The following is a 27,499-nucleotide window of genomic DNA, read 5'->3' as shown; positions in this document are numbered from 1 at the left end:
TTATACAGGATTTACTCTCTTCTGAGACTGAGCCAAATGCTGCAAAACTGATCACACACAAGTTCAAATAGATAATGACCCAAAGCATACTGCAAGCAAATGAAAGAGTACCTTTAATTTATCTTCCAATGGTCAAGTCAGTCACCTGATCTTAACCCAATAGACAATGCTTGTTGACAAAGTCAAAGCTGTGACTCTCAAACAGAAAGTAAAGGTGGCTGAAATGGCAGAAAATGACTATCAGTGATATATTTTCAAATATAGCATACCTTTATATATACCACAAGTAGCAGTGAAATGAATATTTATATATACTTATACATCTTTAACTTGTTACATTAAATTCAAAAAAGTTATAATGTCAATGGACGATGTAATAAGATTTAACATTAAATAAACACAGTTTTTTGTTATAAAAGTATTTACAGATTAAATCTGTATTAAACGTAAATAATTTAAACAGCAGAGCTCTGTACACTGAAAGCTACATTCTGAGTAACAGAAGTGTTCAGGCTGGTGCTTCTCTCTCTCTTCTTCCTGCACACATTTTCACAGCGCAAGAGATTCAACAGATGCTTTCGAAACTTCTGTGAGAGCATATACAGCAGAGGGTTCATACAGCAGTGAGAATAGGCAAGCATTTCACAAATATGGTAGGCAAGTTCTAACTGTTTCTGTACATTACAATCTTTGTTTGTATTGAGAGCCTTGATTAAAAGCATAATATGGTATGGCCCCCAGCAAATGAAAAAGGCTGCAACAATACACAACAGCACAGCTACAGTCTTGTGCTTCTTTCTGTTTAAAGCTTGTAAAAGTGTCATGAGGATGGCAGAATAGCAGAAAATAATGATGGCAAATGGGAGGAAGAATAGCAGTGACACTTGGAGATAATGTCCAAGCTTTTCTTCAGATTCATCACAGCAATAGTTTTTACCATAAAAGTTTACCACCTTTACTTTCACAGCATCATGCAGGGATGCTGAGATGCTGATGACCCAGGCAGCTATACAGGAACAAATTGCATACTTTTTCCTTTTAGCATGGTGGATCTTTAATTTGTGCAGCACCACAGCAATAAAACGATCCACTGTCATGGCAGTCAGCAGAATGACACTGCTGTACAAACCAACAAAGAATGCAGCAGTCACGAATTTGCAGACAAAGTCACCAAAGACCCATTGGTGAAGATGATCAACAACCCAGAACGGAAGTGTGATGGTGAAGATCAAATCAGAGCAGACCAGGTTCAGGATGAAAATATTCGTGATATTTTTCAGGTTCTCGTAGATGAAAAGAACACATAAGAGGAGACTGTTGCATATGATACTGAGAATGAAGATCAAGATGAAGAAGGGACCAGTGATACCAGGAACATTAGTATCACAAAGGTATGCAGCATGATCAGTCACTCTGTCGTAAGTGGATGTGAAGTTTGCCATTTTCAGTTTTCTGGAAAACATAAACACAAACCCACATTTAAAAAAACGTAATTAAACACATTAACTCAACACTTTTCTGTAAACAGAAACTGTTGATTTTAGTTTAAGTTTTTGTATTTTAGGTAAATATAAAAAAGTAATTATGAACCACTGTTGTAATAAAAACAAGTACTGATCAACTTACCGCAAACGTCAACTGCCACGTTTTGCGTTGACTTGCACTGTGATGTAAAAGCTGTGATGTTCTTGAGATAAGTAATAGTTCCTTTCCTCATTTCACTTCACACGAAGTCAGAGATACCGCCCTTAACATAAACCACATCTTGAAAAAATAAATAAATAAAATCCAAAAAACATTTTTTAAATAACATTGATCTTGTCTTTTAATATTTTTGACACAATTTTACACAAAAAATGTCTGCAAGTATATAAAATATAACATAAATAAAAATGTAAGCTTTTTTTATTATGTATTTATTTGTGTGTTGTTATGTATGGCATAGTCAGTAGATCAACATGCTATCAAAACTACTACATTAACACAGCACTGAAAGGCTCTTTGAATTAGAATTAAGGATTAGATAATCACAGGTAACTACATCGAAAAAACATTATGTAATCCAACATGTTACACAACCTCACCCACTGTATTCTTCTTGTTTCAGTTACCCCTCTGCAGTAACTGCTAGGACGTCACTCTGACCACATCAGCCTGAATTCTCTCAGATCTTACAATCTGCATGACGCACTTCACTGCTAACTAGATGTTTTCTGCATATAAGTTTTCTGCACTTCCACTGTACATTTTCTCCTTCCTATTTCCACATCATAATGAACACCCCCAAAATTATCTTTAGACATTATAACTTAAACTGCTACATACATACAGTCCAGAAGTTCACGCTAGCTATTAACACTGCAGACAGCAACACTACCACTGGGAACAGTTGTTTAGGAATAACATGTTGGCAGTTAATTCTTGATTGAAGCAGATTTTTATTGTACATGTTGCAAAGTCACAATAAAGATAAAAATATTCTTCTTATAAGAATCATGAATTCATGTTAGAAATTTTGAGAACTGCCCTTGTTAATGAAAAAGATGTCTTTCTTCATCACGGCACCTCTGACAGCTCTTCAGCATTTGTTAACGATGTCACTGTGAGCTGGTTTTGCCTACTGTGAAAGCTGTTGTTGTTGTTGTTTGGGGGGGCCTGAAATCTTTAGGAGATTTTTTAGGTGGCTTTTGACTTTAACCCCCCACAATCACAGGGTTAAGGCAGCATTGCAAAAAGGCAAAAAGTCGAGTAATCTCAAGCGCATAATCCAGGTTTTTGCTATATTGACAATCTTCCGCTAATGAGTCACTTTCTCTCGGCCAGTAGGAAAATGACTGCAGAAATATCACTACATTGTAAGGTACCCATCCAACAAGGAAAACAACCATGAGAATAAAAATTAGTTTCAAAGTTTTGTTTCGTCTTCTTTGCACAGGATGAAGCAACCTGCACATAATATGAGTGCAGCACAACATGAACACCACTGAGGTAATTATAAAGAGAATGTTTTGCTGGTAGATTCCCCACAAGCTCCAAAAAGAATCTGCATATACACAGTACTTTGACTCTGCAACTTTGCTGGCAGCGAAAGCTAGACTGGAAACCAGGATGCTAACTACCCAAATGATCGCAGATGCTACAATACTGTAATAGCCTGTGGTGGAAACAATGTCAGACAGAGGATTTATAACAGCTATATAGCGGTGAGCAGTCATCAGGATGAGGAGGATACCGCTGCTGTAGAATCCAAGGCAGAAGATAAAGTTCACTATTTTGCATGCATGCTCCCCTAAGGTCCATCCGTGCATGTTGTAGTAAGCCCAGAAGGGCAGAGAAGCTGTGAAGAAGAGATCTGATACAGCCAGATTCAGGATGAAGGTGTTGGTGAGGGATTTCAAATTCTCAAACTTGACCAGCACCACGAGGACCAGGATGTTGCCAAAGATGCTGAGGATCACCACAATGGAGAAAAACACTGGAGTGAAGATCGCTCCAAATTGGATGACACCTGTTTTGTTGCAGAGTTCATCGTAGTCATCGTAGTCATAATCATAGATGTACGGGGTTGAGTCAAGGCTGGTGCTGGTAGTATCTACGGAATCCATTGTATCCACTTTCTTCCAGCATAAAGAGAAGTTTTAAAAAAGGCTGTTAGACAGGTAAATCAAGTAGGTCAAATTTCACAGTCTTACTTAAGGAATTATAATTTTAACACATGACACTTATTTTGTGGCACAATTCATCCTCATAGTAATCATTATAGTAGCTGTCCAAGGTTAAGTCATAGTAATCATCATAGCTGTACAAAGTGGAGTCCATTGTATCCACTTTCTTCCAGCACAAGAACAAAATCTATATTAGTTAGTCAAAAAAAAAAAACTGCACAGTAAGACATGATGACATTACCACAACTTCAACTTCATTCGATGTTAATCTATCACGCTCTTTGACTCTGACTACATTCACATATTGTTGTTTCATCACATTATGCTAGTGATATTTAGCCGCTAATTAAAGTTTTGGATTGATTTGCTGAAGTTAAGATTTCTGTCTCCATCCCAGTGCAGCGGAAGCTGATTTACATTTTGCTCTGAGATTCATTCAAATTCTTCTAAATCCTGTATGGTCCCAGAAATATGTCCATCTTGCTTCTTTTCACTTTTAATATTCATGGAAAGGTTTTTTGTAAAATGAATTAATGTTATCACGTTTATTACCTACAAATTCAACAAAATTTCAGATTTTTTTGGAATTCATATTAGGCAACAAAGCACGACATGAAAGAAAGATTCATGAAAAATTCAACAAGAAGCATCTTTTTCCAGTAGTAGTGTTTATGTTACTTTAGATAATAATGGTCTGTTAACAAAGATATGTTTTAGGTCAGTGAGCAGCTTTTGTATTAAAATTGTTCAGAAAAAGAAATAAAACAGAGGTTAATCAGTCCATACATATTATTTAAATCATGAACTCAGAGTTGTGACTACCAAGAGGAATAATGTTCAAGAAATTAACCTCAGTTCACATCTAAATCTCATTTTTACCCACACGTACAGGTGCAGTTCAAAATGGGGCTGCAAGAATAACCACAGCAAGCAAATTAGTAGAGCTCACCATCAAAGGTACCCATCCAACACCACTTTAGGCCTCCAACTTCTAAATGGGACAAAGAGAAAAGGTGTTAATATGTCATCAAAACTAAGAAAACAGTCAAACAGGCTTATACTGTAATTAATTATATTTACAGTATAGCTCACTTATTAATTAATATTGCAGCTACACAAAATACCTCCTTCCATTGGAGCTGAAAGTATACAAAAGTCAACTCTCCAGTTTATATGCAAAATATACAAAACAAAACTTAATGAGAAATACAAAAAATTACAATTTCAAAAACAATCACTCAAAAAAATATGCAAAGCAAAAATGATTGAAATGCCTTTCAGTTTAGTACAAAATGAAAGCAAACCTACAAAGAGTGGGTAACTAACCACCCAGGCTTACTATAAACAATTTAGCTGGTACCGCTTTTCATGCGCCATCACTGAGTTTGTTTGAAAGTACTCGAAACCAATTAGATGCAGTAAATTTGATGTAAAATTTCCATGTGGCTCTAACATTGCAACAAGTTTATAGTACATAGAAATTTGATAGCTTCTTCTGAAACAGGGAGGAGGTGACCTGTACAGTGGGTTTATAACTATGAGCTATAAGCAAAACAGTAAACATCTGCAACACAGGGTCCAAAAAGCACAAATACAATAAGCAGCAATGTTTTAAATCCAGACAGAGGCCGCAGAGAGAAAAACCAGACTCAAACCTGTGATGGCTACAAAAATCAGGTGAATAAGAAACAAGATGTGCACTGAGCAACAGGAGAGAAGACCCCTAATATCAGACTATCATTAGAGCCAAACCTGTGATACACGAGTCACATACTAATCAGATATTGGTCCCTTGCTTCAGGAAACTGTGGTTACATTTCAGTACAGAGAAAAGAGTTTCTGTAGTAACAAGTTGTTTTACTCAGAAGACTCTTCTACCTAATGCAGTATGTTGCATTATATTATAATCAGTGTTGGGACTAACGCGTTATTAAGTAACGCGTTACAGTAACTACGTTATTATTGTGGTAACGAGCACGGTAACTAGTTATTATGCCAAAATCAGGAACGCGTTACTCGTTACTGGGATTTAGATAGGCTCGTTACTCGTTACTTCGTGTGGTGGATATCGCGGAGCTTCCACAGATTCAATAACATTAGCAAGTGGTGGAGGCCAGCAGGTGGATGAAGGAAAAGGGAGGCAAGAGGAGAGACCCGAAGCGGCCGCCGGTCCGCGTGTAAGGTGAACTGAACTTCAGGTAAGAAGTTATGACCTGCAGTCTATCGGAGTCAGATATAAACCAAGTTTAGGTGGAGTTTATTTTCGGTATGCTGACATTTTCGTACTGCGTGCTAGCTAGCATGACGGAGTTTCTATACAGCTGGGTGGGTGCTATGTTACTGATGTTGAACTTTATTTTGTTCATACGGTTAATTATTAGAGTTGCCAACCATCCCGTAAAAAACAGAATCGTCTCGTATTCAGAGAAAATATTTCGCGTTTCGTACTGAGGTGAAAAGCAACACAGTTTGTCCCGGACTTCAGCTACAATGAAAAAGACACAAAGCTGAAGCTGCACAGCTGCCTCTTCTTCTCTCATTCTATCCCCTCTCTGTCCTGTTTCTACTTCAATCATGAAACTGATCAATGATCAGCTGATCGGCTTTTCTCTCCTGTTTGTTTATTGCCCACTTTGCGCCAGAAAGAGGAAACCAGCGGATGTCGCGTTAAACAATAGCAGCACGTTTAAGCTTGATCAGCTGTTGTTAGAATTTATTTAATATTAATTTCTAGTATCAGCTGATGTTTGCTGGAGCCACAGCTGTAAAGCTGCTGGTCATGATGTCGGTTTGGTTATCTGGTGAGAGGGAAACATGCAGATGAAACCAGGAGATGTCCTTACTGAATCATCAGAGCTGAACAGGTGATGGAGAAACAGGTTTACCTTTTAGGTGACATGAATGAGTTGAAGGGAAGTTATGAACTGTTTCTGAGAGACAAATAACACCAGGATCCTTTTCTACGTAGCTGACAGCTGGTAACTGTGCAGGGGCGGGTCTAGCAAAGTGTTGCCAGGGGTCCATGTAGGGCATTAACAGGGAAAGGGGGGCACAAGGAAATACTTTTCTTTCTTATTCTCATTTAAAATGTCTCGCTTTTAAAAAAATAATTATCTGAGTCTTACAACAAACGATTGATAGATTGATACATATATACCATCAGAACAGTGTACATCACTGTCACAACAGTGTTTATTTTCATTCAAAGGCTTTATGATTTTTCCTATAATGGTGGGCCGGTCTCTAGTCAGAATGCCCGGGACGATTTTTTTGTCCCAGTCCAGCTCTGTATGCAGCTCATCTGCAGTCTGGTGTTACCTACATCTTCCTATTCAGAAGGCAGAATTTCCAAGTTCTGAGTACAATCAAAAGCACCACGACTGCAGTTTTTGTGTTGGATGTAAAAAGCAGGCTAGAATCATGGCGGCGGTCAACGACGGTCCAGGCGTGGGATTTCTCTCGTGGAAATGTGCACATTATTTTTTCCTTTCTGTTGGTAGGTGGCACAGTGCACTTGTGGCAAGTAAGCAAGCTAGAAGACTGGCAATCTTGCTGTGTATCCACTTACAGAAGCAACACATTAACAAGAGAATTCTGAGTAAAACCAAAGTTACTTTCCCTAGTAACTAGTTACTTTGAAAGTAACGAGTAACTTGAAGTAACTGAGTTACTTTTTTAGAGAAGTAACTAGTAATGTAACTAAGTTACTAATTTAAAGTAACTTACCCAACACTGATTATAATATAGGAACTTTATTCTGCCGTGTAGACTTTATATTCTCTCTTGGGTTTTTAGCTTAATATTAACATTACTATTGCTTTTCACATTCAGTCTGATGTGACAACTATATATTTTCTCACAGTGGTTATCTTGCCATTGACGTAACATACGTTTGCAGCAACGATGCTTGTGGTTTGTTGGTTGTTTGTTTGGTTTTACTTTTCTGCCCCAGAGGGATACATACTTTGTAACAAACTACTTGCAAGTTACAATGTTTATTAATGTGATCCTAGCTCTGACACAGGCAGTGGAAATGATTAAACTAGCAGGAAAAATTGGAAAATAATTAACTCACATTTTTCTCTATATTCTTGACAACGTGTAAAGATATCTCTGAAGCATGCAAAATAGCTTGGATTTCTCTATTTGATATGCAGAATTGCCTGACAACATCTACACCATGACCTCCTCTTGATCAGTGGGAGCTCACCAGTCGTGGAGTTTAATCACAGATCTGCATAGTAAGTAAACTGTCACACATACAATAACTCACGTATGTCTTTAATGTGTGCCATGCAGCATCATTTTATGACTATATTGTTAATGTAGGCATGTGAGTCTGGTTTCCAGGTGTTTGGTGGCTAATCTAAGCTTACATGACTTCCACTTTCCCACACTGTGAATGTGTGATGTTGCAATGTTGGGAAAAGAAAAATATGGAGAAGGAGAGACACTGCTCATGATCCAAAGCATACCATATTATCTGGGAGGCATGGTGGAGATAGTGTTATCACATGGACATGTATGGCTGCCGGTGGAAGCAGGTCACTAGTGTTTAATGAGGATGTGACTGCTGATAGAAGCAGCAGGATGACGTCTCTGATGAAGTAATTAGGGTATCTTTGTTTGAGGCTAATCACACTCTTTTACACTCTTCCTCTGAACTTCCATCTGTGTCTGCTTTGTGATAATATATTACAGAGCAGTAACAAAGTACTGTATTTAAGTAGAATTTTTCATTTTTCATCAGCAGTCCAATTTCATTGCTGTATATCCTGGTGGTGTGGATCAGTGAATCGATGTCTCGCTTACTCTTGACATACAGCTTGATGTCATCCATGTACAGGAGGTGGCTGACAGCTGCTCCATTCCATAGTCGGTATCCGTAGCCAGTCTTGTCAGTGATCTCACTGAGGGGGTTCAGGCCTATGCAGAACAGCAGTGAGGACAGAGTATCTCCTTGGCAGAGCTCGCACTTGATTGTGACTTGTGCTGTGGGCTTGAAGTCTTATACACCACATTCCCATCGAGTTCCTGATAAAGGCTCTTAGGGTCCTGATGATTTTGTATAGTTCTAGGCATTCCAGGATCCAGGTGTGGGGTATCAAGTCATAGGCCTTCTTTAGCCAATCCAGGCAGTGCACAGGTTGGTCAGCCTATAGTCTTGCAGTCTCAGGCAACTGCTCTGTCTACCAGTAGCTGAGGTTTTGCGCCTCTGGCGTTCTTGCCAATTTCTTTCTGTGCCCCACTTAAGAGCTCATATTACCCCAGTTCTTCAGCAGCTTCACTGGTTTCCCATAGAAGCCAGGATAAACTTTAAAATCAAACTTCTCACATACAAGTGTATCCATAAATCTGCTCCTTCCTATTTGTGTGACCTGCTTCATATCACCACTGTTTCCCGCCCTCTCAGATCCTCATCTGCTATTCATCTTACTGTTCCATCTGTACGTCTTATCACTATGGGGAACAGAGCCTTCAGTCGCTCTGCTCCTCGGCTCTGGAACACTCTTCCTCCAGCCAGAAGAAATATAGACTCTCTTCCCGTATTTAAGTCACAGTTAAAAACACATCTGTTCAAACTGGCTTATTCGCTTTAGTGCTGATTTTATCTGTTGTCAAGTTCTGTTTTGCAATTTTAACTTATTTTATGTATTTTATGACTATTGCTCCTTTTATTAATTTTGTTCTTCTGTAAGGAGACCTTGAATTTCCTAGTTCCCAGTTTCCAGTTCAAGTTATGTTTTTCTTGTGTTTAGCATTTTTGTCACATCAAAATAAATCTGCCTTCCTTAGTTAATCATTTTGAGTTTCGAGTCTTGCATTTGGGGCCTCCCTCTCCCTCCTACACAGCACTCACATGACATTAGGTGTGGAGGCAAAATTCACCTTCTACAATGTAAGCAACAAAAAATATCAAATTTTTAAAATTCTCTTATACTGCTTGTGTTCTTCCTTTAAAGTGAGTAGATTCAGAAAACGTAGAATTTAGATTAGACTAACATTTGTAGTCTCATGTAGTAATGTTATTTTATTATCATTTCTATAAGGAGAGATCACTTGGAAAAATTGAACATGATTTATTGTGAAAAAGAAATTAATGTAATTCGCGATGAGACTCTGATAAATCCCCAGAGTCTAGACACTGGAGTGAAGATGAAGACTGAGGCTTGAATAGAGCTTTGGCCGAGGTGCCTGAGGTGGAGATGGGGAGGATAGGAGGTGGGTTGCACGAAAAGAGACTCAAAGAAATCAGTTATGTCAGTATTGAGATTGACAGCATGGGAAAGCAGTCGTCATGTAAAGAAAGAAGAACAGAAATATTAATATTAATATTGCAAAAGGTTTAGTTGCTTTTGCAAAGTAGCTTCAAGGAGCTACAGATGTGGCTACAATGTAGCTTACCATCACCAGTGTGTGAATGTGTGTGTGAGTGGGTGAATGACTGAATGTAGTGTAAAGCGCTTTGGGGTCCTTAGGGACTAAGTAAAGCGCTATAGAAATACAGGCCATTTACCATTTATTTTTACCTAAATAAAGAAGTTGACTCAGTACTTTAACTTTTACTGGAGTATTTTTTTTTATGCAGGTGTCTGTACTTCTACTTAAATAAAGAATGTCATTACTTTGCCACTGCTCTGTTTTGTATCTTACACTGTGATTAATGTTAAATGATCAATGATTTCCCTTCCCTTGAGTCTTTTTCAGGTGGAGAGGTCGCTCCACTTTTGGGAGGACTATTACTTTCTGGGCATTCCTTCTCAAAACAAGTATGTAGAATACAATTTTAATTAAAGGGACCACTTTAAATGATGAGCCAAGTGCAATAATATGACAGAGATCTTAAATTACATTAAGTGAGCCTACAGGGGTCGCTGAGAGTCAAAGAAACAAAAGGTCACAGCAAATACTGTTGCTTGCATAACATCAACATTTTCTTTCTTAAATGATATATCTGCACATCTGCATTACATAAATTTGTCTATTAAGCACCTACCCTATGTCACTCTAGGTACTGCTCATTGTATTGCATATCACACTAGTTTGACTCCACCTGGGATGGTGTTAATGGAATCATTTCACATGCCACAGAAAAGACACATTTTCCCATGAGACAGCAGAAAAGTCAAAAAAGCTTCACTGGATTTAAGCAACATTTTAAACAGAAGAAACAGAAAATGATGGTGCAGCATAAAATACACATTTTTACACAAATACATTGTAAGGACAAGAAAGACATCGTGGACAAAACAGGACACCCCCCTATAATTTAGTCACAATATTATAGTTAGTTAAATGGTCTGATTGTTCAAATATGTATTTTCTTTGATTGTTGTAAAATAATGTGTGCCCCAGTCTCCAAAAATGACATAGTGCAGGAAGGGTAGTTATTCCTCCGTTACACCACAAGAGGGAGTATCCCCTAAAACGAGCAGCTCTAGCGGGAGTAAATAAGCCCAGCCACTAACCATAAGGCAGTGCGCCTATAAGAGTTGTGTGAGAGTGCAAAAGTGTGTAACGTTGTGCTATGTCTACATATATGTTTGCAGGTAAGCAGATACAAGATGGTAAATAACTTAAAATGTATCTACAGATGAGTCCACTGGGTTGCAGAGAATGTGGGAAAGTTGGCCGTTAATCCCCATTATGTGTCATTAGTATATAAGTTATTGGTAGCGATGTGAATTAGCCGTGGCGCTAACGATTAGCAGCTAGAGATAATTCATTAGTTTGTACGGAAACCTCGTGGCGCTTTTGTGGATTTATACCTGCACCGAGCTGTAATCACAGCAGATATAGCCTGGTGGATCACACTATCTTTTGTTTATGTTTATTTCATTGTTGTACTGTAAGAAATATTAGAGATTTGAGTTTAAGGACTAACCATAAGGCAGTGCGCCTATAAGAGTTGTGTGAGAGTGCAAAAGTGTGTAACGTTGTGCTATGTCTACATATATGTTTGCAGATGTTTGCAGATACAGTAAAGGCGAACTCACAAAGCCACACTGGTTTCAATTCATTTTAATCCAAGTGTGCAACAACATCCTTTAGTTGGCACATTAAACACCTGAAAAATAGATGTATATTGTTTCAAGAGAATATATAAAAGATGTAAATTCAAATGAAAGTATTTACACACTGAATCAACAGTTCATTTGTGCCTGCTTAATGGATCAGTGTTCAGTTACTCTTAACAACAGAGCTCTCTGCTGTGAAAGCTACATTCTGAATAACAAAAGGCTTCTGACTGGTGTCTTTTTCTCTGTTCTTCCTGCACAGTTTTTCACAGCACAAAAGATTAAACAGATGCTTTTGCGAATCCTGTGAGATCATATACAGCAGAGGGTTCATACAGCAGTGAGAATAGGCAAGCATTTCACTAATATGGTAGATGATACTCAAGCACTCCTGTGCCTTGCAACCTTTGGGTGTATATAGAGAATTGATTAAAAGCATAATGTGGTATGGCCCCCAGGAAATGAAGAAGGCTGCAACAATACACAACAGCAAAGCTACAGTCGTGTGCTTCTTTTTCTTTAAACCTTGTAAAACTGTCTTGAGGATGGCAGAATAGCAAAAGATAATGATTGCAAATGGGAGGAAGAATAGCAGTGACACTTGGAGATAACGTCCAAGCTTTTCATCAGATCCATTCTCACAATATTCAAAACCATCCCACTTTACCACCTTTACTTTCATAGCATCACTCAGGGATGCTGAGATGCTGATGACCCAGGCAGATATACAGGCACTAATTGCATACTTCTTTCTAGCACGGTTGCTCGGCCACTTGTGCAGCACCACTTTAATAAAACGATCCACTGTCATGGCAGTCAGCAGAATGACACTGCTGTACAAACCAACAAAGAATGCAGCAGTCATAAATTTGCAGACAAAGTCCCCAAAGACCCATTGGTGTAAATGATCAACGGCCCAGAATGGAAGTGTGATGGTGAAGATCAAATCAGAGCAGGTCAGGTTCAGGATGAAAATATTTGTGACTCTTGTCAGTTTCTCGTAGATGAAAAGAACACATAAGAGGAGACCATTGCCTATGACACTGATGATGAAGATCAAGATGAAGAGTGTCCCAGCTGAAACTGGAAAGTCAGTCTCACAAAGATAGGCAGCCTCATCACTCACTTCGTCATTGATTGTGAAGGTGTTTGCCATTGTTAATTTTCTAGAAAACATAAACACAAAGCTAGATTTCTTTTCTCTAAAATGACACAAATTTTTGCTGTTAGTTTTAGTTTGTTTCATGTTACATAAACCATGCATTCTAGTAAAGTACAAAATTAGAGGAGCAAACACAACAACTTACTTCAAGCATCACCTGTCAAGTCTTCTGTTGAATTGAGCTGTGCTGGCAAAGCTGTAATGTACTTAAACAAATCAGTGTTCCTCTTTTTGTTTTAAATTAAGTCAGAGATGCCTCCTTACCAAAGATCACATTTTTAAAAAAAAAAGTGCAATCCTTTTCTCATAGTGAAACTGAAAGTTGAAAATGAAACTCAAACTGACTGTTTGGAACACAAATGTTTGAATATTTTTTTCTCATACTTATCAGGGACATATAACTGTGCACAAACATGCTGCACAAATCAGAACGCACATAAACATAGATGTATGATTGTTTTTTGTAAAGCATGAAAATGCTGACTATATAATTTTTTTAAAAGCCCAATACCAACCATTGTGTTGGTAAGAAAGTATTTCCTGCCGATAAAATGAAATGGGTCCATGATATAATCAAAGTGACAGATTTATGATATCTCTGATGGTATGCCCAGTGTAGTACATCAACATCTAAAGTTTTCAGTTGTAAAACTGCACCGTTCTACAGCAGGAATAGATAACTACGAAAAACTACATGAAAGATACTAAATGAAACACATCATATTACACATCAGTTAACTTAGAATGGTCCAGATATGCGATACAGAAGTCAGTGTTGACTATTAAGAATGCAGGCAAAAAGACTAACACCATGTTCGCAGGTAATTCCTAAGTGAAACTAGATTTAAAAGAAGACTGAATTTCTCAAACTGAAATTTGAAATCAGAGTGTGGTAACATATTACGCAAACAAAGAGAGAAGTCAATAAGCTGCTGATCAGTTCATGCATATAATTTAAATCATCAACTGAGAGTCAGCCTCTTCTCATACAGAGAGATATACAAAAGCAGGAGTACCAACATTCAGCAACAATGTTTCAAACTGAGACCAAGGCAGCGGATAAATAAACAAAACCGTGACAGCTACAGAACTCCAGGTGTCCAGGTCTGACCAAAAAAGTCACTGTGCCTTCACCCGAATTCTACTGACACACACAAAAGTAAATCAAATACCCACTAGTTATTGCAGTAACAACCAAGCCCATGTTAATTATTCAGTTCATAATGCGAGACATTTCTTTTTGCCTTTGTAATGAAATAGTAAAAAGAGTTCACTTTAATTCCATACCCATATAAGATCCAGTCATTTTTTCAAAATCATTTTCCTATATTTCTATTTGAAACCTTTACATTTTAATTATTACATAAATCACTTCTCATTACTATGTTGTCACCTTACTTAAAAGAGATTAAATGCCACTGAGAGCTTACCGTGTGCTTGCACTCCATGTCACTTTAGGTACTGCTCAATGAGTTTCTCCATGATTGTGTTATTGCACTCATACTTGACCAGTTTGACTCTATCAGCAATCACAAAAATCTGCTGTCAGTGCATTTTTTTTCCAACCCAGTCTATCCTGGCATACCATAAGAACAGAGAAGTGAAAATAGCTTCAACAGATTCTAGCAACATTTTCTTTTTTAAAGGCACAGCTGATGTGGTGAAATACACATCTTTACACAGATAAATCTTTGACTTTGCACATTTAAAAAAAACAAAAACATGGATGTATATAATTTCAGGAGAATATCTAAAAGATGTCAAATCAAATAAAAATAGTTACAGACTGAATCGGTGTTTAATTTCAACTGTGTATGTTTAATGGATGCAGTTCCAACTGAACAGCAGAACTCGCAGTTGTGAAAGCTACATTATGAGTAACAGAAGTGTTCTGGCTGGTGTGTCTCTCTCTTTTCTTCCTGCACAGTTTTTCACAGCGTAAAAGATTCAACAGATGCTTTTGCATCTTCTGTGAGAGCATATATAGCAGAGGGTTCATACAGCAGTGAGAATAGGCAAGCATTTCACAAATATGGTAGGCAACTGCTAACTGTTTCTGTACCTTACAACCTTTGGGTTCATAAAGAGATGTAATTAAAAGCATAATATGGTATGGCCCCCAGCAAATGAAAAAGGCTGCAACAATACACAACAGCACAGCAACAGTTCTGTGCTTCTTTCTGTTTAAAACTTGTAAAACTTTCATTAGGATGGCAGAATAGCAGAAAATAATGATGGCAAATGGGAGGAAGAATAGCAGTGACACTTGGAGATAATGTCCAAGCTTGTCATCAGATCCATCCTCACAATAGGTAACATTATCCCAGTTTACGGCTTTTACTTTAATAGCATCACTCAGGGATGCCGAGATGCTGATGACCCAGGCAGCTATACAGGCACCAACTCCACACCTCTTCCTTATAACTTGGTTGCTCGGCCAGTTGTGCAGCACCACGAGAGTGAAACGATCTACTGTCATGGCAGTCAGCAGAATGACACTGCTGTACAGCCCAACAAAGAATGCAGCAGTCAGGAATTTGCAGACAAGGTCCCCAAAGACCCATTGGTGTAAATGATCAACGGCCCAGAATGGAAGTGTGATGGTGAAGATCAAATCAGAGCAGACCAGGTTCAGGATGAAAATATTCGTGATACTTTTCAGGCCCTCGTAGATGAAGAGAACACATAAGAGGAGACTGTTGCCTATGACGCTGATGATAAAGATCAAGATGAAGAAAGGGCCAGTAAAAGTTGGAAAGTCAGTCTCACAAAGATATGCAGCATCACTCAGTCCATGGTCACTCATTGTGAAGTTGTTTGTCATTGTCAGTTTTCTAGAAAAAATATAAACACAAAACTAGATTTTTAAAATGTAGGTACATTACCTCTGCTTTTTCTATAAAATGACACAAACTGTTGATTTTAGTTTTAGTTTTCATCTTATGTAAGCCATAGGGCTAGAGAAATCACTTACCCAAATCATCAGCTGTCATGGCTGGTGGTCAGTTGCATTGTGCTGGAAAAGTTGTGATGTTCTTGTGTTAACTTACAGTTCCTCTTTTTATTCACAGTAAGTCAGAGTTGCAGTTTTCTCTTTTGCAAAACATATGAATATTGCTGATGATATTAAAATGTGATTATGAGGACAGTACCCAAAATCTGTTGGAAAGAAGTTATTTTCAGCTGAAAATTGGAAACATACAGCAAACCTACAAAAAACCGACAATGATAACATAAAATATACCTCTAATAATATGTACAGCATATTCAGTAGGTCAATGTACGTTAAAATTGCTACAGCAGAATAACAATAAAAGGTCCTAATCACATGAACTGCAAAACCTGAAAATAACTTGATGAAACACGGCATACACGTCACTGTTATTAAACTAAAACTTCACGCTCTTTATCCTAAGTTACACTTTCCAGTAATTGTTACCCCCCATAAAAAAATTTTAAAAAACTAACCACCCCTTAGAAGGGATAGTATGCATCTGAATCTTAAGCTTCGGCTCTCTTCCAGAGGCCTGGTAGTTTGAGGGTCCTGCGCAGTATCTTAGGTGTTCCTATGTCTGCAGTCTTCTGGACAAACACCTCTGATGTTGTGCTGGAATCTGCTGGAGCCAGTCTTCCAATTTCAGGTTTAAAGCTACTAATGCTTCCTTTACCACTGGGACCACTCTGGACTTTACCTTCCATATCCCGCTGTTGCTACAGCCCTTGTACATCTCTATTTTCTCATGCTCCTTCTTGCTGATGTTGTTGTCCGCTGGGATTGCCACATCTATCACAACCTCAGTCTTCGCTTCCTTGTCAGCCACCACTGTGGCTGGTTGCTTGGCCAGCTGCTGCTTGTCTGTCTGAAACTGGAAGTCCCACAGGACGTTAGCCCTGTTGTTCTCAACCACCTTTGTTGGTGTCTCCCATTGGGACTTAGGGACTTCAAGTCCATATGCAACTCAGATGTTCCTGTACATTATCCCAGCTTGTACCTCTCAGCGTAAGCTGTCCCAATTTGCATTTTACATCCTGCTGCTATCTGTTGGATAGTCTCCAGGACATGGTTTCTGTAATAGTCATGAAAAATATAAGAGTAAGTTTGTTTGTTTGTTTTTTAAATAATATGTAAACCAAATAGATGTCAGCATTGATAATAAAGACCAGTTTATTAAATCCAGTATCCAAAATGCTGGTGCATGCTCATTTTTACATTTATTAAATCAATTTGAATATCGGTAGTATCAATACCACTGCTGGTATCAATGCTAGCATGATAGGATCGATACTTTGTTTTGCTCCTTTAACTTTAGTGCGTTGCTCCCAGTCATCAGAAAGTTGACGTGTCTGTGCAAACACCACTCCTCTCATCCTGCCCAACTTTGCTCCACCCCTTCTTCCCTGCTCCGCTATGTTTAGTTGTCTTGTGGTCAGGTGACTCAATCGCACAGAGCTGTAGTGCGTGAGAAAGCGTAGCATTGTGTAGAAGTACTTCACAACTGCAAATAAAAACACTGCGAACACGAATCCTGTACTGTGACAAACTAGTATAAAGAAAAAGAGAGCTTTCACCCGGAATGAGCAGCAAAAGAAACGAAGACAGGAGGAAGTAAATCCCTCAGACAGACCCAGACCACCAGCATAGCGACACAGTCAAAGTATAAAGACATTCCAGGTCTCCCAAGAACACAAGGATAGTTATAAGGCGTGGTCTTGTGTTCATTCATTATCATGAAAAGTAAAAATCACAGTGATTTTTAAGATGTGTTAATCTTGCAGATAATGACGCACCACTCTCCCCTTCATAAGCTGCTTTTAAAAGTTAAAAGTATTGGTACACTGGCCCTGTATTTACTTGGTATCACATCAAAACTTGCACACATATCACACACCACTAGCAGAAAGTCTAAAACAGGCTACGCAGCTTTCAATGAGCAGACTGCCTGCAGGTGTATGACAGCAAGCCCAGAAACGCAGCTTCACAGGAGCGCAGAAATCAGTTGGGATCCACCCACCAAACCACCTGCAACGAAACACAGAGAAACGCAAAAACACCTGCTGGCTCAAACCCTGTTTTAATTCATCTTTGATTTTCATGCAGCTGTTTCCTTTATTTAACTATTAAATCATATTTAATGATGATAAATGTCAGAAATACAGAAATAAACAACTTGCAGTTATATATAATAATAAAATAAAAGCAAAACACTGATTTTATTTTTCAGTGAATATAATTAATGAATGTGTAGCTTCTGAGTCATCAAGATGGGTTTCCTTTTCATCCAAAGATTTTATAGGTGACAAAAAATATAACATATTGATTCAATTTAATTCAAGTCTGAATTAAAAGGTTTGAGCATTTGTGTGACGTGGTTAACTCTAACATGGTTATGAAGACTTAAGATGTTGTATTAGTGGTTAAACTGGTTAAATTAAGGACGTTCAGCAACCAATTTTTTTTTTTTGTTGTTGTTGTTGTTGTTGTTTGTTTTTCATACATGCTAATCTGCTGGCTGAGTCTGCACCTGCTGAACTTGCCTGCTTTGTTGAACTGAACATGGAAGCTGTTAACATGCTGGATCAATCGTTGAGCCTTTTCTATTATCATGCTAAGTGAGTTATCGCAGGCTTCTTCACACTACACTCTAACTGATCTGCACCGGGAATTTTGTCCAACATGATTAGAAAGAGAAAATCAACCTCACAAGTCAACAGGTCAAAGTGGAATTTGCTTATTTATTTGCTAGTTGCTCGCTTGTTGAAAAAGAAAATATGTTGTTAAGAAAATATTAAAATGTATCGCTTTCATATTAAATAAACTTCCACAAGATAAAAAAGTTAATTTTTTTTTTAAATCAAATGCATTGAGAACACTTTACATGAACTAAAATGTGAAAATAATCATAATATCAAATGTATAAAAAATAACTTTGAAAGTGATTTCTTTGACAACATAAAATGTAACACATGTAATCATAGTGACCAATCTACAGTATCACTAATACGATGTACAGTATAATCAACTGATCATTTTGGAGTAGTACAAGTATAAAATAGAAGATTCTGATCAGAAAGTATATAACACAGTTAAAAACATTAAGAAAACGTATTGAAACACAACACATTACACAATGTCAAACTGAAATTGTCACTTCTGTTTCTCTTTATATGATGGACACCTTCGCAGTAACTGGTAGAATCCCAGTCTAACCACAGAACACCCTGAATTTTCTGTGCATGAAACACCAGATGTAGCATTTGTCTTTCTATAAAGCTTGACTAATTGAGCTATTTTTTATCTATTTGCCATTTTGAACCACTCTGTACCAAAGATGTATACTAGGAGAATGTTGGCTTTCTTTGTCTTACCTGGCTCAACAAAACAAAACCACAGTGGGACATAATTAGTATTACAAAGGTGGTTATCAACTTTCACTGGTTGTGTATTCAACATGTTACCATGGTGATTTAGCCAGGTAAAAAAAAAGAAGTCACTTTTGTAACATAAAACTCACTAAGCCATTAATCTTGCTTTGTGGTACACCCCTTTGGCATCAACAAAAGTCAGACTCTATCATTAATTGGTGCCGCCCACTTTTTGTTGTTGTTACTGTTGCTTGTACTATATTAAGTTCAGCTAATTTATCTAATAACTTCTCAAGCATCTACCCATCTCATCCTAATGCATGCATTGTACAGTAAATTCAAATTTCTTCTGCATTTTGGAGAAGGATGAATGCCATTGGACTGTCAGTTTTAGTCTCATCTCTGCACAGATATAATGTACTGCACGGCATGGGAAGATACCTCCTAAACCTTTGTACTCCTATTAAATGCACCAAAGGGATAAAGCAGCAGTAGATGTGAGTGATGGGATGAATGATCAACCAAGCATAGTGCAATGCATATATCAGTTCATGTGTGTACTCATAAAAATCCAATAGTAGCAAGGACTGTATAAACATGTGGATGCTGTAAGGAGCCAAGCATAGAAAAGTACTGACAGTTACGCCTAAAATCAATTTTGAAGGCAGTTGTTGGCTGTTTATCCTGCCCTGCTTTGCCATTATCCACATGTGAACATAACAGAATGAAGTGATAAGGACAGGAATGAGAAAGAAAAGAAAAATCTGTGTGTAGAGGTCGATGAGTTTCATGGTTAGTGACTCCACCAAATTTACACACACTTTCAGGTCAGCGAATTCGATGACTCTACCACTCACAGCCAGTTTAATGCTTGCAGCAGCACACACCAGCCACATCACAATGCTACCTATGAGAACTCCATATTTTCTTAAGGCCTGTGCAGACAAGCACCAAGGCTGAACCACAGTAACATAACAATGCAAAGACATGGCAGTGAGGATCACCACGGCGGTGAACAGTCCCAGATAATAAATCCCTGCAGCTACTCCACAGGTCCACTCTCCAAAGACCCACCCATGGAGTGCATTACAGGCTGCAAAAGGCAATGTCACAGTGAAGCAGAGGTTAGAAACTGTGAGTTGCAGAAGTAAAATATCCGATGTGATCTTCCAAGCTCGTTCCGTCCGGAGGACCCACAGCAGGAAGCTGTTTGCAGGCAGACTGATGCAGAAGACGAGAGTGGCGACAGCAGCAGGATAGTGAAGTTCTGATATCTTAATGTCATACTCGGTCTCGCTGCTTAGAGTCTCATTAAAGTGTATGTAATCATAACTGTCACTGTCCAAGGCCATGATTTACTTGTTTAGGTCTTGTGATGAAAGTACTGTTGAGGAAATGAAAAAAAAAGAATCATTTACCATGAAGATGTTTTTTTTATTTATATATAGTAACATAATTAATGCATTTTGTTACAAATATGTTAGTCAAGATAATCTAACCCTAACCCTAGCCCAATGATCATAAAGTTGAACAGCATAATATTCATGCCTTCAACAGCATTCAGGAAAAATTAAATGTAAAAACAAGAATATGGAATAAAAAACAGAAGATACTGAATTTCATCTCAAAATAAACAATTTAAAAAAAAATGTTTAATCAGAATGATATGACATCAGAAATCGATGAATGGCACATAATGCAAGTCCACATCGGTTATTGTGAACCAGTGAAGAAAATGGTCACAACATATAATGTTGCTTGCATAACAGCACTGAAGTTTTATTTAATATTCTCTGGTTAATTCATATCGCAGTAATATCAAATTCCACTCCATATTCCTACATTTCCTTACATTTCCTATATTTCTGTCACATATTTATTACTGTTAATAATAAATGAATAATAATTTATTTTTGTTATTATAATAAATAATAAATATTAATATTTTATTATTACATGAATCATTTCTCATGAGTTTTATCATCTAATTCAAAAGAGAAAAACAGTCAAGAAGAGCCTACCTTGTGTATGCACTCTGTGTTTCCCTCAGTGATTATGTTAATACACTTACACTTCATACTAATATGACCACAGAAATTTGCTTTCATTGCATTTTTTCCATCTAGCCTATCATGACATGTGTAGAGAGAATAGAGAAGTGAAAACAGCTTCACTGGATTTCAGCAACATTTTATTTTTTACAAAAACAGCATTGCTAGTAAAAGTGCAGTAGAAAAGTACAGATTCTTACACACATACATTTTACTTTTACTTGGCACATTAAAATTAAAAAATGCATGTAATTTGTATTTGATTTCAGGAGAACATATAAAAGATGTCAAATTAAATACGAATATTTACAGATTGAATCGATGTTTAACTTCACAAGTGGCTGTTTAACCGATCGTTGTGCAGTTCCAAGTTTATAGCAGAACTCGCAGCTATGAAAACTGCTTTCTGACTAACAGAACTGAGAGCTGTGTCTCTCTCCCTGTTCTTCCTGCACAGTTTTTCACAGCGCAAAAGATTCAACAGATGCTTTCGCGTCTTCTGTGAGAGCATATATAGCAGAGGGTTCATACAGCAGTGAGAATAGGCAAGCATTTCACAAATATGGTAGGCAAATTCTAACCATTCCTGTGCCTTACAACCTATCGGTTTATAAAGAGATGTAATTAAAAGCATAATATGGTATGGCCCCCAGCAAATGAAGAAGGCTGCAACAATACACAACAGCACAGCTACAGCCCTGTGCTTCTTTCTGTTTAAAGCTTGTAAAACTGTCTTGAGGATGGCAGAATAGCAGAAAATAATGATGGCAAATGGGAGGAAGAATAGCAGTGACACTTGGAGATAATGTCCAAGCTTGTCATCAGATTCATCCTCGCAATAGGTAACATTGTCCCAGTCTCCCACTTTTACTGTCATTGCATCACGCAGGGATGCTGAGATGCTGATGACCCAGGCAGCTATACAGGCACCAACTCCACATCTCTGCCTTATAGCATAATTGCTCAGCCGTTTGTGCAGCACCACGGTAATGAAACGATCCACTGTCATGGCAGTCAGCAGAATGACACTGCTGTACAGCCCAACAAAGTATGCAGCAGTCAGGAATTTGCAGGCAAAGTCCCCAAAGACCCAGTGGTGTAAATGATCAACGGCCCAAAATGGAAGTGTGATGGTGAAGATCAAATCAGAGCAGACCAGGTTCAGGATGAAAATATTTGTGATACTTTTCAGTTTCTCATAGATGAAAAGAACACATAAGAGGAGACCATTGCCTATGACACTGAGGATGAAGATCAAGATGAAAAGGGGACCCTTGATATTTGAAAAGTCAGTCCCACAAAGATATGCAGCATCACTCCATCCATGGTCACTCATTGCAAAGTTGTTTTCCATTGTCAATTTTCTAGAAAACAAACAAAAAACTAGATTTTTACAATGTAATTAAAGAAGTTATTTGAGCAGTTCTCTATAAAATAACAGAAATTCTTCATTTTAGTTTTAATCTTTGTATATTATGTTAGTAACTGGGAGCAGTGAAGTCCAACTTAGGAGAAAAAAATACAGCAACTTACCTCAAAAATCAGCTGTCAAGTCTGGTGTTGAATTGCACTCTGGTCAGCTCTGGTCAGATAGCTGTGATGGTCTTGACTAAACTAACAGTTCCTCTTTTTGTTTCACATTAAGTCAGAGAGGCTGTCTTAACAAACAAAAAAAAAACATGCCAAAAACAATGGGCAACTTGTTTTTCTGCACTGAAAATCCAACTTAAATAAAATTAAAAGTATATTTTAATATTTTTTCCATACTTTTATTAAACATGTAACAGACTACAAGCATGCAGCTCTAGCCAAAACTAACACAAAAATAACTGTGTGTCTTCTTTTGTTTATTATTTTGTAAAGCAAAAGAATAATGCTGATGATATTAGAATATGAAAATAAGCAGTATTCCCAATACTCTGTTGGGAAGAAGTTATGTTTGGCTGAAAACTGGAAACATATATTTTTTTAAGTGCTCCCAAAGTGATCGTGAAATTTATCATGGATAACCAAAGTGACACAGATATATCTGTAATACTATGTACAGCATAATCAGCAGATCAAAACACAAATGAAATTGCTACAGCAATAAAAGGTTCTTTATCATAGAAGAGTTTGGTCAGAAACTATAACCACAGATAAGTACATGAAGCAAACTTGATTAAACAAAATATATTACAACATATTACAAAATATTACAACATATTACACACCATCGATGTTAAACAGAAGTTTCCCACTTTTCTATTCTTCTTGTTTCAGTTGCACCTTCCAGTAAATGATACGACTGCACTCCAACCCCAGAACAACTTGAAGTCTTTATGATCCCATCATCTGAACGAGGCTGTTTGAGTTACTATCATAGGTTTGGCAGGATGAACAGCTCTATAATGTTCTACTCAGACTTTGCATTAAAAAGTCGGTTTCTGTTATTAGTAACTGCCATTCATTTCAATTTGTGCTTTTTTTTTTTTTTTTATACCATTATCTGTAAACTCCAAAAAATATATCTTAATCCCAGATATCTCAAAAAGTTTCTGAGACCATCAAACCAGCTCTTCTGGTTTAAAATCATATAGACTGCACTTCATTATGATGTTTATGATGACAATAAACCTCTTGAATATGTGTGCATGCTTTGACCACTGATGGCTAAAGACATTAGGAAACCAACTGCAGTTTCACAAAGATGCAGCATTGTAAGTAACAGGTTATGTTGCTCAGCCCATTTTTGGCATTTTATTTTTTATTTAATGTTATTTAGCAAATGTTAATATATACATAATATATACATATTCAGCTGAATAATAAATGGCAAGCAATAACCTGATGAACATCAGTAGTCGTGTTGCATTGATATATGTTACTGATCAGTAATTTTCAAGAAGAGTCAGAAAATGGATGTAAAAAGCACCAACATTGTGGAAAATCATTTTGGAAAAACATGTTGGCAGTTAATTCCCAGGTGATCCCAGATTCAAAGAACAATGAAATCCTTTTGAGACACTTTGAGAATCAACTCTGTTAATGAATAAGATGTATTAGTTCTGGTTTTTACAATATCAAGGTGCCTCTGAAAACTCTTCACCACTTGTTACCGATGTTATTGTGGGCCGGCTTTGTCTCTTGCGAAAACTGTTGTTGTTTTTTTTGCGGCCCAAGCTCTTTAGCATTTTCTTCAAATGGGTTTTGAATTTAACCCCCACAAACACATAAAACACAGGGTTAAGGCAGCATTGTGAAAAGGCAAAAAGTCGAGTAATCTCAAGCGCATAATCCAGGTTTTTGCTATATTGACAATCTTCCGCTAATGAGTCACTTTCTCTTGGCCAGTAGGAAAATGACTGCAGAAATATCACTAAATTGTAAGGTACCCATCCAATAAGGAAAACAACCATGAGAATAAAAATTAGTTTCAAAGTTTTGTTTCGTCTTCTTTGCACAGGATGAAGCAACCTGCACATGATATGAGTGTAGCAAAACATGAATACCACTGAGGTAATTATAAAGAGAATGTTTTGCTGGTAGATTCCCCACAAGCTCCAAAAAGAATCTGCATATACACAGTACTTTGACTCTGCAACTTTGCTGGCAGCGAAAGCTAGACTGGAAACCAGGATGCTAACGACCCAAATGACCGCAGATGCTACAATACTGTAATAGCCTGTGGTGGAAACAATGTCAGACAGAGGATTTATAACAGCTATATAGCGGTGAGCAGTCATCAGGATGAGGAGGATACCGCTGCTGTAGAATCCAAGGCAGAAGATAAAGTTCACTATTTTGCATGCATGCTCCCCTAAGGTCCATCCGTGCATGTTGTAGTAAGCCCAGAAGGGCAGAGAAGCTGTGAAGAAGAGATCTGATACAGCCAGATTCAGGATGAAGGTGTTGGTGAGGGATTTCAAATTCTCAAACTTGACCAACACCACGAGGACCAGGATGTTGCCAAAGATGCTGAGGATCACCACAATCGAGAAAAACACTGGAGTGAAGATCGCTCCAAATTGGATGACACCTGTTTTGTTGCAGAGTTCATCGTAGTCATAATCATAGGTGTACGGGGTTGAGTCAAGGCTGGTGCTGGCAGTATCTACGGAATCCATTGTATCCACTTTCTTCCAGCATAAAGAGAAGTTTTAAAAAAAAGGCTGTTAGACAGGTAAATCAAGCAGGTCAAATTTCACAGTCTTACTTAAGGAATTATAATTTTATAAACCTTTGTTAGACAAGGCTATCTAACAAATATTAGCTAATGTTTTTTGACTCTGTATTTAGATGCATATCTCACTTTTCTCACTTACTCTCTATTATAATATTTAACCAAGAATACATTTTAAAAGTTATTTATATTTATGACCTTAAACAGTTTTATTTCTGTAGTATATTCTATGCACTGATTTGTGTTTTTTTGACAGGATTTTATCAAAGAAAACATCAAAGAAGAAATGCAGCAAACTTAGCAGCTAGCAAGTAAAAATTAATCAAGGACTGTTTGTGACTGAGACACTTTTGTGTATATTTAGTTATTGCAGTGGGTACAAACCGGCTTGGAGAAACATTGCAGGTTGGGAAGGTACAGCACATTTTGAATTGCCTGACAGTCTGGCAGAGGACCTTAGAGAAGACGAAGGGCTCAAAGCTTTAAACATAAACCAAAACCTACTTTACCTTTTCACCCTGACTTTTGACTGATTACGCACTATGGAGAGCAATTAGAAAGCAAAAGAAAATAATATATATAGACTATATTATTTAAGTTTATTTTCTATATTTTAGCTCATATTTTTAGCTGTTTTGCTATTTCTTATTTTTACTTGGTATATTTTTCAGTTTTCTTATCAGATTATTAGGCATATACACAAAAGGTGATTTTGTTTAAAGTTTGATTGACTAATTGGTAATTAGAGATGCACTAATCGACCAGTAAGGAAGAGGAGTCATCTGATTTTCAGAGTTCTCTGTCCTGACCAGTAAGTCAGCCTCCCATATGTCTGACTGTGAATTTCATTCCACGTGTCATTCAGTTGTGCACAGATACTCACAGGTGCATACTAATGTGTCATTACCATGGAAGCTCTCCTCACTGTGAGTGAAGACACAAAGTTGAATTTTGTTTGTTTATGCCGTCAAGTACAGGTTTTAGAAATAAAACTGGAACATGAAAAATTGTTACTGAGAGGACACACTTACAAAAAATTTGAAATTGGAATTGACTAAGAAAATCAGTGCATCTTTAATGTTGATCAATATGTAAATGTTGGAATATTGCAAGTAATCAGGATTGGTATGGTTATTAGATGGCCTGTTGTTTAAAAGCATCTCTAATTTCATGTTTTATGAAAGCCTTATGACATAAGGCTTATGTTAACACAAGAAGTATCATGTAGAAAGTGCAATTAATCATATTAGAATTGGGGTGTAAAGTTAGTAACTCTAAGTAAATATTACCTTACCACACAGAATAAAGACAAGCTACTCCAAGAGGTTTTGTAATTTGAGAAAAAGGAAGTTGTTGTGTGTTGCTAGCTTGAGTATTTTTTTGCAAAAATCCATTCTAAGTAATAAGTAGAATTTATTTGAAAACATTCTAATTAAAACTTAGAGTTCTATGTAGAAGTTCTAGATATATTTATGTCAATGCAACTGAATTTGTTCAGTGAATTTAAGATAGCATTATTGATCGTAAAGGGGGGAAAGCCACAAAAAGGCTACATACAGTCATTGTGTGCAGTGCACAAAGTGCTGTTGTGTGTCATTGTTTTCAATTTTCTCCATAGTTTCCTTAATCAGTGTCCAGGTTTTCATTAAATCAAATGCACAAATTAATCAAAATGTGTGCACAAATCTGCAATAGCACTCACGCCTGAAAAATCTTCCCACTCTGTAAACACTGATTGAACCTGTACACAGCACTCTAAACTTTAATGTCACTCTTAGCAAAGTCAACCTTAGACTTTGACTGAAGTGAAAGAAAATCAAACTATACTGTACCTGCAGAAAGGGGGTCTGCACACCAGGGTCCTCAGCAAGGTTGTTAGTGAAAGGTTGGTGAGGGTGGTTTTGAATATCACAAAGGTGAACAGAAACTAAGCATTATCCAATAAGCAGTGATTGTAGGACTTTGTATGCATGTTTCCTGTAAATGAAAACACTTAGGGGTGTGTACAGGTTTCATTTGTAAATGTGTGTTCTACCTGTAACTGTTTATTGAGAAACTTTCATTACTGCAGATAAATC

The 27,499-nt window shown here is 37.4% G+C and overlaps 4 protein-coding genes and 1 pseudogene across 10 annotated transcripts in view; all 5 read right to left on the bottom strand.

Moving 5' to 3' along the window:
- LOC102083165 (C-C chemokine receptor type 4) overlaps positions 1 to 14,319 on the bottom strand; it is a 129,784-nt gene extending 115,465 nt beyond the window's left edge. Inside the window, exons 1-3 of one of the 4 annotated variants that reach the window (XM_019347898.2) lie at positions 14,276 to 14,319; positions 1,627 to 1,747; positions 91 to 1,452 (exon numbers count right to left, since the gene is read on the bottom strand). In XM_019347898.2, the coding sequence (XP_019203443.1) occupies positions 456 to 1,442 (987 nt within the window). In that variant the 5' untranslated portion in view covers positions 1,443 to 1,452; positions 1,627 to 1,747; positions 14,276 to 14,319 and the 3' untranslated portion in view covers positions 91 to 455. Of the gene's footprint in view, positions 1 to 90; positions 1,453 to 1,626; positions 1,748 to 10,890; positions 12,850 to 12,990; positions 13,133 to 14,275 lie in introns of those variants that run through there. The other 3 variants (XM_019347897.2, XM_005466765.4, XM_019347900.2) reach the window with 3 other exon arrangements.
- On the bottom strand, positions 1,808 to 3,783 carry LOC112841705 (chemokine XC receptor 1-like; annotated as a pseudogene).
- LOC102083335 (chemokine XC receptor 1) lies at positions 14,195 to 16,687 on the bottom strand. 2 transcript variants are annotated; one of them, XM_019347908.2, is made up of 3 exons: positions 15,998 to 16,687; positions 15,820 to 15,861; positions 14,195 to 15,679 (listed from the first exon to the last, which is right to left on the bottom strand). In XM_019347908.2, exon 3 carries the CDS (start codon positions 15,667 to 15,669, stop codon positions 14,650 to 14,652), a length of 1,020 nt encoding a protein of 339 aa, XP_019203453.1. In that variant the 5' UTR covers positions 15,670 to 15,679; positions 15,820 to 15,861; positions 15,998 to 16,687; the 3' UTR covers positions 14,195 to 14,649. The 2 variants fall into 2 exon arrangements, with proteins under 2 accessions (XP_019203453.1, XP_019203452.1); XM_019347907.2 differs by having other exon boundaries at positions 15,820 to 16,687.
- A 2,775-nt stretch (positions 16,688 to 19,462) lies between these two features.
- On the bottom strand, positions 19,463 to 22,976 carry LOC102075590 (chemokine XC receptor 1). The gene is made up of 3 exons (XM_005476496.3): positions 22,793 to 22,976; positions 21,230 to 22,623; positions 19,463 to 20,592 (listed from the first exon to the last, which is right to left on the bottom strand). Exon 2 carries the CDS (start codon positions 22,611 to 22,613, stop codon positions 21,591 to 21,593), a length of 1,023 nt encoding a protein of 340 aa, XP_005476553.1. The 5' UTR covers positions 22,614 to 22,623; positions 22,793 to 22,976; the 3' UTR covers positions 19,463 to 20,592; positions 21,230 to 21,590.
- A 719-nt stretch (positions 22,977 to 23,695) lies between these two features.
- Positions 23,696 to 27,396, bottom strand: LOC100690617 (chemokine XC receptor 1). Of its 3 annotated transcripts, none has more exons than XM_003437831.4 (2): positions 27,254 to 27,396; positions 23,696 to 25,377 (listed from the first exon to the last, which is right to left on the bottom strand). In XM_003437831.4, exon 2 carries the CDS (start codon positions 25,363 to 25,365, stop codon positions 24,322 to 24,324), a length of 1,044 nt encoding a protein of 347 aa, XP_003437879.1. In that variant the 5' UTR covers positions 25,366 to 25,377; positions 27,254 to 27,396; the 3' UTR covers positions 23,696 to 24,321. The 3 variants fall into 3 exon arrangements, with proteins under 3 accessions (XP_003437879.1, XP_019203450.1, XP_019203451.1); XM_019347905.2 differs by having other exon boundaries at positions 23,696 to 25,410; positions 27,254 to 27,296; XM_019347906.2 differs by having other exon boundaries at positions 23,696 to 25,373; positions 27,254 to 27,279.
- Between the last annotated feature and the right edge of the window lie 103 nt (positions 27,397 to 27,499).

Source organism: Oreochromis niloticus, linkage group LG18, assembly GCF_001858045.2.
Source record: "Oreochromis niloticus isolate F11D_XX linkage group LG18, O_niloticus_UMD_NMBU, whole genome shotgun sequence".
Classification (NCBI taxonomy): Eukaryota; Metazoa; Chordata; class Actinopteri; order Cichliformes; family Cichlidae; genus Oreochromis; species Oreochromis niloticus.
The sequence above is the reverse complement of the archived record's forward strand: the minus strand, read 5'-3'. Positions and strand labels throughout refer to the sequence as shown.

Bases quoted from the DNA above. Each gene is read 5' to 3' on its own strand.
- LOC102083335 (XM_019347907.2), bottom strand. From the start codon at position 15,669: ATGACAAACAACTTCACAATGAGTGACCATGGACTGAGTGATGCTGCA.
- LOC102075590 (XM_005476496.3), bottom strand. From the start codon at position 22,613: ATGGAAAACAACTTTGCAATGAGTGACCATGGATGGAGTGATGCTGCA.
- LOC100690617 (XM_003437831.4), bottom strand. From the start codon at position 25,365: ATGGATTCCGTAGATACTGCCAGCACCAGCCTTGACTCAACCCCGTAC.